The sequence below is a fragment of the Ochotona curzoniae genome, unplaced genomic scaffold, assembly GCF_017591425.1.
Source record: "Ochotona curzoniae isolate NIBS_2020 unplaced genomic scaffold, NIBS_Ocur_1.0 contig_2210, whole genome shotgun sequence".
Taxonomy (NCBI): domain Eukaryota; kingdom Metazoa; phylum Chordata; class Mammalia; order Lagomorpha; family Ochotonidae; genus Ochotona; species Ochotona curzoniae.
The window spans coordinates 33,223,803-33,233,700 of NW_024465369.1; the positions used below are offsets into that span (position 1 = coordinate 33,223,803).

General features: G+C 40.1%; 1 protein-coding gene across 1 annotated transcript in view; it reads left to right on the top strand.

Annotated features, from left to right (window-relative positions):
• Window positions 1–9,394, top strand: part of HAT1 (histone acetyltransferase 1) — a 45,232-nt gene extending 35,838 nt beyond the window's left edge. The window contains exons 9-11 of the mRNA XM_040971715.1: window positions 2,796–2,947; window positions 6,681–6,797; window positions 8,949–9,394. Coding sequence (XP_040827649.1) covers window positions 2,796–2,947; window positions 6,681–6,797; window positions 8,949–9,116 — 437 coding nt within the window. The 3' untranslated portion in view covers window positions 9,117–9,394. The remainder of the gene's footprint in view (window positions 1–2,795; window positions 2,948–6,680; window positions 6,798–8,948) is intronic.
• The last annotated feature ends 504 nt before the right edge of the window (window positions 9,395–9,898 follow it).

The window sequence follows — 9,898 nt, forward strand, 5'->3', positions numbered from 1 at the left end:
TGTTCCTCAGAAGGCAAACCTTCTATCCAGTAGTAGTCCTTCACTGCAAGCCCTTCAACAGCAGCTAATCTGCTTTCTTTCTGTTTGCCTGTTCTGGTCATAGACTCATATAACACGTGACCTTCTTTCACATAGGATACTGTTTTCAAGGCTCATCTTTGTAGATTGTGTCACTGTCTCACTTCTTTAATGAAGTAATATTCCATTTAATGGATATATTACATTCCATTTCTTCATCAATTGGTAGACACTTGTGTTCCCACTTTTAGGCTCTTAGTAAACATTCATATATAAGTCTTTGTTTGGACCTATGTTTTTATACCTCCTGAGGTACATATACTTAAGAGTGGAAATATGATAAATATGTTATCTGCCTTCAGTCTTGGTTTAGCCTGGGCTTTCCCAGACAATTGGGAAGGAACTACAACATGGGGTTGAGGGAGCTTTCTCTCTTTCCAGCCCCTCCTGCTGCCTGCCTATCAAATAAACAGATATAAAAAGGAAAAGAAAGAAATCAATTGATAGTTGAATAAAACTGACCTGAAGTTTATGGATTTATTTCTGCACAGTCAGTTCCATTATCTCTGTGTATGTAGTTACTGAGTGTCACACTGTCTTCTTATATAGCTTTTTGAAGTAACCTGAAATTAGGGAATGAAATCCTCCTTTTTTTTTTTTTTTGAGATTTTATTTTTATTTGAAAGGCAGAGTGAGAAAAGAGAGATATCCAGCTTCTGGATCACTCCCCAAATGGCCAAAACAGCCAGAACTGGGCTGGTCTGAAGCTAGGAGCCAGGAACTTATTCTGGGTCTGCCTCCTGAGTTCAGGAGTGCACACATTTAAGTCATCCTGTGCTGCTCCCCAGGCCATTAGCAGAGAGCTAGATCAGAAGTGAAGCATCAGGCCTGGCAGTGGTTCAATTGACCAATCCTCCCCATGCAAACACTGGGATCTCATGGGTGCCAGTTCAATGCCCCAGTGGCCCTGCTTCCCATCCAGCTCCCATGTTGTGGCCTGGGAAAACAGTCAAAAATGCACTCATGTGGGAGACTAACTTCAGATTGGCTTAGGTCCGGCTGTTGTGGCCACTTGGGGAGTGAACTGGCAGATGGACAATCTTTGTCTTTCCTCTCTGTGCATCTGCCTTTCCAATTAAAAAAAAAAAAGCTTGGAGCATCCAACACTTAACTAGTGCCTACATGGGATGCTTGTGCCATGAGCAGAGGTTTAATGTGCTTAAATACTTGCCCCAACTTTTATTATTTTTAGAGTCTTCTCTCTGTTATGGATTCCTTACATTTCTGTATGATTTTGGAATGAACTTGTCAGTTTCTTTAATAGAAAAGCTTGGATTTTGATCAGGGTTACATAAAGTCAAATTAATTGGGAGTGTTCATACCCTATAATATTATGTCAAATATGAACTTTTTATAAACATTTTTACATTCTTTAGTCTCTGCACTACCCATACTGGGTCATGGAAGGGAGATGACATCTCTGTTGGACAGGACTGGGGTTTAGATTCTTTGTGGAGTGTTTCGAGTGATGATGTTCTGATGTTTTCCATGTCCATTACTTGCTCTAATGTGGATACCATAAGGAATCCATAAGGAATATCTTTGGTATTCAGAGATAATGAAGAAAATATTAAAAATATTTTCTTGCTTTACTCTCTGTATGGAAAAGGTTTGCACTTTTATAAGATTTATGTATTTATTGTAAAAGCAGAGTTAAAAGAGGGAAAGTCAGAAACCTTCCGTCTGTGGTTCACTCCCTGAATGGCTGCAGTAGCCAAGGAGCCCATCCAAAGCCAGGAGCTTCCTCCAGGACTCTCTTGCGGGTACAGGGACGCACACACTGAGTTTCTTTTCCACTGCTTTCCTAGGCACATCAGCAGGGAGCTGGGTTGGAAGTAGAGCAGCCAGGACCCAACTGGCACCCAGGCAGAATGCTGGCTTTTCTGTAGCAGTTTAACACACTACATCACAATGCCAGGCCCCCCCGCAAAAGGCTTGTTTTTATAAAAGGAAGATTTTTTTTTAGTTGGATAACAAATACAGCAGACTAAAGATCAGTGGACTAAAGTAAGGTATTTAAAATTGAGCTTTGGAACTTTAAGTCATCAAAAAAATTCTTGCATTTGGAATTGCTTATCCAAACTTGAATTTTATTTATAGAGATTTTCATTTAAACAAAACTAAGATGTATGTGATAATATACCAACTAAAAAGTTTAAATTTGAAATTTGTTGTTGTATTTCAGAAGTTAAATATTTTTATAGAAGCCTCACACAAATAATTTCACTTGCAAATCTAATAGTTTTGTTTTTATGAGGTTTAATATTTTCATATTGTAATCTTCTTGTATGAATATTTGCATTTTGGGGCCCAGCTCAATGGCCTAGGGCCTAAATCCTTGCCTTACATGCCCATGATTCCATAAGGGCGCAGGTTCATGTCCTGGTTGTTCCACTTCCTTCCAGTTCCCTGCTGTGTCCTGGGAAAGCAGTCGAGGACGGCCCAAAGCTTTGGGACCCTGCACCTGCATGGGTGACCCAGAGGAGGCTCCTGGCTTCACATCAGCCCATATTCGGTCAATGCAGCCAGTTGGGGAGTGAATCAACTAGTGGAAGATCTTTCTTTCTGTATCTCCTTCTCTGTAAATCTCTTTCTCCAATAAAAATAAATCTTGGGGGAAAAAAGAATATTTGCATTTTTAGCCAGCATGTACTCTTGAGTTTGGAAATTATGAAGTAATCATGTAAAGGATATGTTATTCTGCTTTATTTCTTCAGCGGAAGATCCATCCAGAAGCTATGTGAAATTACGAGATTTTGTGCTTGTGAAGCTTTGTCAAGATTTGCCATGTTTTTCCCGGGAAAAATTAATGCAAGGATTCAGTGAAGATATGGCTATAGAGGCACAACAAAAGTTCAAAATAAATAAGGTATTTTTGTCTTGTAGGAAAAAGATAGATACAATTTTTTTTCCTTAAAGTACGTAACTACAACATCATAAGAACATTGAGAGTACATATGACGCGAAGGGGACTGGTGCTGTGGTGTGACTGGTTAGGCTGCCACTTCCTATATAGGCACCCATTTGAGTCTTGGCGGTTCTATTGCCACTCCAGCTTCCTGCTAATAGTCCTGGGAAAGCAGTGGAGGGCAACCTGCCCGAGTGTTTGGGCCCCTGCATCCATGTGATAAACCTGGAATAAGCTCTTGGCTCCTGACTTCAGCCTGGCCAGGCCCCTAGCCATAGCAGCTGTGAACCAGCAGATGGAAGACTCTCTTTGACCTGCTCTCTGTACCTCTACCTTTCAAATAAAGTAAACCTTAAACAGTGTGGGAAGTAGTAGTAGTAAAGTATAGTCTTTGAAGCCAGAGAGTTCCTTTTAGACTAATTTAGTTTACCTCTTTGGGGCTCAGTTTCCTCTTGGGGAAATAATAGATTTTATGGCTACATTAAAAGTAACAGGCAGAGGGCCCGGCATGGTAGCCTAACAGCTAATGTCCTCACCTTACATGTGCTGGGATCCCCTATGGGCGCCGGTTCTAATCCCCGTGGCCCCGCTTTCCATCCAGCTCCCTGCTTGTGGCCTGGGAAAACAGTGGAGGAGGACCAACCCGCATGGGAGACCTGGAAGAGGCTTTGGGCTCCTGGCTTCGGATTGGCTCAGCTCTGGCCATTGTGGCCACTGGGGGAGTGAATCAACAGAGAGAAGATCTTCCTTTCTGTCTTTCTTCCTTTCTGTATGTCTGACTTTACAATAAAAGTAAATCTTTAAAAAAAAAAACTTTACACTTTAAATAAATAAAAGTAATAGGCAGAACAAACATGGATAGTACAATGTTGTTTTCTGTACAACACCCCTGCAGACAGCATTGGTGGGTAAAGCTTGGATTATGACAGTGCATGTAAGAAAGGCTTTCCAATGCTGAAGATGAGCACTTAGCACTTGACGGACTGCCCACTTTAGCTTCTGAGGCAAGATGGCAATTAGGCACAGAGAGCGGTTCTTAGGATTCTTTCTCTTTCACATACTTCTACATGCTTCCTGTTAATTGTAACTTCCTTAGAGTTCTTTATTCAACTCGTTTCCTCCCTTTATTATTTTTCCTGTGAGGTTTTATCTAAATCTCTAATCCAGATTTTCCCTTTAAGTGCCAAAACTCCATAACCAAAAGGTAGCTGGTCACCTCCAGCAAACTACTCACTTTGAACTGCAACCTTAATGGTTTATTCACTTTAGAATATTACATACATTTTAATAGAATAGTAGGCCCTTTGTAGCTGTGGGGTTCTACATGACTCAAGTAACAACAGACCTGAAGTAGTCGAGGGACACCACTGCATCGGCACTGATATACAGCTATTTATAGAATATTTAAATTAACTCATTTATGTAAGTGGCAGGCATTTGCCTAGCAGTTAAGACACCTGAATCTTATGTCAGAATTCTTGGTTTAGTACCTACTTCCACTTGTAACTCCTGCTCCTGTTAACGCAGAGCCTTGAGAGCAGTGGTGATTGGTCTCCGCTGTCCACCTGGCCAATCTATAGTTTTTGGCTTCTGGCTTTGGTCCCCACTAGCGACTGCTGTGGGCATTTGGGGAAGTGAGCCAGGGCAGGAGTAGCCTTGCCTTTTCTTGCCTCCTTTTCCCACCCCTTCATCTATTTAACCATTCCTCTCTGTTTCTGTTTATCTAAATAAAATTCAAGTAAGAACTTAAATATGTGTAGGTTATTGCATCCAAATAGTATGACATGTCTTTTTTTTTTTTTTTAAATAATTAGGGCAATTCAGGATCCTAATAAATAGGGGACACAGAACCCATCATAATCTAGATCCTGAGGCTGAATTCAAGTCCCCACTGCTCCTCTTTTAATCCAGTTCTCTGGTGATGAACCTGGGAAGCCAGCAGAGCATAGGCCAAATGTTTGGGTCTCTGCAGCCATGTGGGAGACTTGACAAAGCTCCTGGCTTCAGCCTGGCCCAGCCTTGGGGGTTGTGTAGTCATCTGGAGAGTGAGTTGGTGGGTGGAAGATCTGTCTCTGTTCTCCTCTCTGTTATTCTGCCTTTGAAATAAAAAAATACATTTCAAAAATCATGGAAATTGCAAGCAAGATACATTTATTTTAAACAATAATTAGATCATGCCTACCCTGCTAGCTTTGGTTTCCTCCCACTTTCCTACAAGCTCCGGCATTACTTACGCATCCCCCAGCTGCTGCACTGTGTCCCTTTACATGTACTGTCCCTTTTATCCAAATTTGCCTGGCCAAATGATACTCATTTTCATTTTCTTTAGGTTTGTATCTCTCTCCGTTCAAAAACTATTTTTTCCAACCTACTCATAGCATGCTACCCAGCCCAAATAAATTTTAAAGTTAACACAACTAGAAGAAAACTTGGAAAACTTACGGCTGAGTGACAACAAAATGTTGATTGTCCTGATACCTTTCAGCCATTTTTCTGTCCTCTCTGTGCCCTTTAACCTTTCACCTGTGTCACTGTGCTTTCCTCAGGTGATCATAACCATAAACCTGATGGTTTTAACCTTCTGTGTATTCTGATACTGCTAAAGTTCTTGACTGGAATTTTCATCAGATTTGTGTTCTGTTCCTTATAAATCACCCTTATGGCTTTAAGAACTGTCACTTACTCTTCTAGTCTTTTTTTCCCCTAGAATCCATGCCCTTTTAAGTATTTTTACTTAAATTGCTCATGCCTTCATTTTTTTTTTGGTCTGGTTTAATAGTTTCTTCTGTCTTCCTTTTTGTCTGCCTGCATGTCTTCCAATTAATTATTTATTTGAAAGCGAGTTACAGAGGTGGGGAGGACTCAAATCTTCCATCTGCTGATTAACTCCTTAGGTTGCCACAATGGCAAAGGCTAGGCCAGGCCAGGCCAAAGCCAGGAGCCAGAAGCCTCATCTGGGTCTCCTGTGAGGGTGGCTGGGTCCCAGGTAGCCAGGCCATCTTCTGCGGTCTCTCCCAGGCCATTAGCAGGGAACTGGGTTGGAAGGGAGCAGCTGGCTCACATACTGGCACCCAGATGGGATGCCTGTTGTCACAGGTGGTGGCCTTAGCCATTCTGCTGCAGTGCTGGCCTGTGGCTTGATTTAGTCTCTCTGCCCTTCTTTTGCTAACATTTCTATGTACTTACAGGAATGACTTCCTTAAAATTTAAATTTGTAATCATCACTGTCCTATTTCAAGACAGTCATCTACTAGGGTAAAGGTCAGCTCTTTAACCCAATAAATAAGGGTTCAAGATTTGATTGATCATTTTTATTATTTTTCACAACAGAAATGTCAAGCTATCTGGTAAATGTGCATGTATGTATGCACATACAATCACATGTAAACACCGCACCCTCGCCACTTCCCACAGTGACATTCTTTCCTCCTCTCAGTAGTTAGCTCGGGTTTGGTTCCCTGAATAGTCCCCATATTCACAGGCTGTGCCACTGTAGAACTCATTAATGTCTATCATTAAATTAGCCACACCTCATTGATTGATGTTACTCCCTGTACTGCTAGCTCTTGTATTGCTTTTCTTTTAGTATCTAGTACAATTCCTTGCCTGTGGCAGATAATAACCATGCCCTGTATTCTTTGGGAAAAATCACCTTTTTAAATTTGAAAATATTCAGATTTTTTTTATTTTACAGCAACATGCTAGACGAGTATATGAAATTCTTCGACTCCTTGTGACTGACATGAGTGATGCTGAACAATATAGGAGCTATAGATTGGATATTAAAAGAAGACTAATTAGCCCATATAAGGTAGGACTTTAAAGCTTACCATTGTATCTGTCGTTGTTTAAAACATAAGCTGGCAATTGGTAGTATGTGGGAGAGTCCAAATCATTTTACCAAACCAACTTATACAAAACTGGAAAATATCCTTCTAGCTAAAATTTTTTTTTCCATTGTAAACTATGAATAGTCTTTATTTGCTTTAAAATTAATGCCAAGAATAATCTATCATGGTTAGGACACTTCCCTCACAAATGGTCTTGTTTATTTCTTCCAAGTTTCATATCTTCCCATTTGTCATATTCTCTTTTCTTTTTTCTCTTCTTAAAAATAACCTTGTCATTTACAAGCTCTGTACCTTACCACAGGTGAAAATAAAACTGATTATATTGTTTACCTCTTTGGGGGAGGGGGAGAAATGTTATTTCTTCACCTTTTCCCTGCTTTGTTAAGGAATGAGAGATCACGCTGGACCCAAGTGTAGGATGTTAGGAGGAGTCTTTATTGCCCCAGCTTGGTGACAGCAGCTCCTGCTGCACACGCGGAGCCACTGCGCTGGGCAGTGAAAGGAGTTATTAAGTTCTCATCCTCCAGTCAGATTGAGAGCCACGCAATACAGTTTCAGCCAGGAAGGGAGTTACTATGCTGTTAGTTGTTCTGAATGGTGCGGAAGGATGGAGGGGCAGGGTGCCTTTTGCGCAAGAGGAGGTAGGAAGGGCGACGGAGTACGGAAACGTGCCCTGTCCGCTGTCAATTAACCTGACCAGTGGTAGGAGCCATCGGTGGCTGCACCCCATCACAGCTTCTCTTGTAGTTTCTACCTTTAAAGGCAGAAATTGGCCCTCCTAGAGGTGGTTTGGTTTTAAACCATAGTTTCATCACTGTTATCAATTTGCATGAATGAGAATTTGCTATATATAGTCACAGCTGAACAGGCTGATTAGAATATGTATTAATCTGTTGAACAAGGAATTGTTGAATGTCTGAACACGTGATGGTAACATTAATGTGCACTGTACCTGTGGTCGTGTATAACCCAGTTGCTTATAACAGAAGTGACCGGGTCTCTTAAAATTCAAGCAAGTAAAATAATGAGTAACTGATCATTATGATTATATAATGATACATTCATATATAATTATTATAACGGTCTTCTCAGAAACTGTCAGGGGCTGGTGTTGGCATAGTAGGTTAAGCCACCAGTTGGGATGCCTGCGTGCCATAGTGGAGTGCTGGTTGTGTCCTGGCTGCTTTACTTTCTAATGTGCCTAGGAGGCAGCAAATGATGGCTCAGATGCCAAGCATGTGAGAAACCCAGATGGAATTCCAGGATCATGGCTCGGCTTGACCCAATCCCAACCCATATTGTGGGCATTTGGAGTAAACCAGCAGATGGAAAATCTCTTTCTGTATCTCGTTTTCTGTCACTCTACCTTGCAGGCAGATCAGCCTAGGCCAAGTGTGGGGCTTTAGGAAATGAATCTTTGAAAGAACCTTCACCTTCTCTTTGTCCATCACACACACACACACACACACATATATAATACCTAGAACTTAGTACTAAGTTCACTGAATACTAGTTGTCATATTTTTAAATATGACCAGTTTTCAATTACCAGTAGTTCTGGAGAGTTAGTTATTGTGTGGTCCATAAATACTTCTCAAGGGGAAGGCAACATGGAAATGAGCACAGTGGCAAGAAAATGTCAGATCTGAATTAAAAAATGATGGCACTTAGCGTTGGTTCCCTTTCTAAAGTTAATGTGTCTGGTTTATTAAAATGTTTTGAACAGGAAGAAAAAAAGAATATAAAGGTCTCACCTACTTTCCTCTAACCCTTGACCCTTTCGTATCCTAATCAACTGTGTAAAAATCATCAAAAATAAAATTAAAAAGAAGTGTTTTGAGTGTTTACACAGGACAGAATTCTTGACCGAGCTTTGGAGGAGATACTAGCTTTGTATCTCAGCATCATTTGAACCCCAGTGTCTGGCTTTAGAGGGCTTGCAGTTCCTGCTTAATGTTGTGTTTAGGCTTCTTGGGGTTGGGAGGAAGGAGCTTGTGTGGTACAAGTTTGACTGTATTTCTGTTACTCTTATTTTTAAACATTGGAGTATAAAGTTATAAATGCATATATTTGCTTTCTTAGCCTAACAAGTAATTGTGTTTGTTGTTTAGAAAAAGCAGAGAGATCTTGCTAAGATGAGAAAATGTCTCAGGCCAGAAGAACTGACAAACCAGATGAACCAAATTGAAATAAGTATGCAACATGAGCAGCTGGAAGAAAGCTTTCAGGAGCTGGTGGAAGATTACCGACGTGTTATTGAGCGGCTTGCTCAGGAATAGAAATTGTACTACTCCGTACAGGAAACTTCCAAATTTCTGTACATTGTGCTGTGAAAAATCTGATGATGATTTTAATTTTAAAATCTTATAACATTTTACTTACATTAAAAGTTGTCTATCTTTAGTTGAATATTTTCTTTTGGAGAGATTGTATATTTTAAAGTACTGTCTAGAGTTTATGAGCATATATTACACTTAAGAAAAAAGATATAGCTTCTGAAATACCACTGCAGCTGCTTCCCGGCAGCAGTACAATAAACACGTAGCTGTGATGTTAATGTGTGCGAAGATTCTTAAATATTCATGATAAGCTGTTTTGGTCTTGTTCAAAATCTGATTTTAAGCTGTTAATACCATACCTTCTAGAATTTGTTTCTAAGATTTTTATACCTGACACCTTTAAAACACAACTTTGTTAAATAAAGTTATCCTAATAATCTTACTTTTCATATATTTTGCTACATAGAAAATGTTCCTCGTATAGATTTTTTTTTTTTAATAAACTCCTGCCTTACTGACTGCTTGTTTGGGTATGTAGAGAAGAGGGATGAAGGAAACCAGAAACAGCCTAAAACCCAGATGTGTGGTAATAACTGAAGGAAAGAGACGCCACCACAAGCATTTTATAAATAATAACACAGAAATCAGTTTCTAAAAGTCTTCATTTACCACACTATTATTGAAATATATTGTGTAAAATGTGTGTAAATTTCACATACAGTCAAGAAGAGGATGTAAGTTGAAGGTCAGACATAGAAAGAGGAGGAGAGACAGGAAAATCT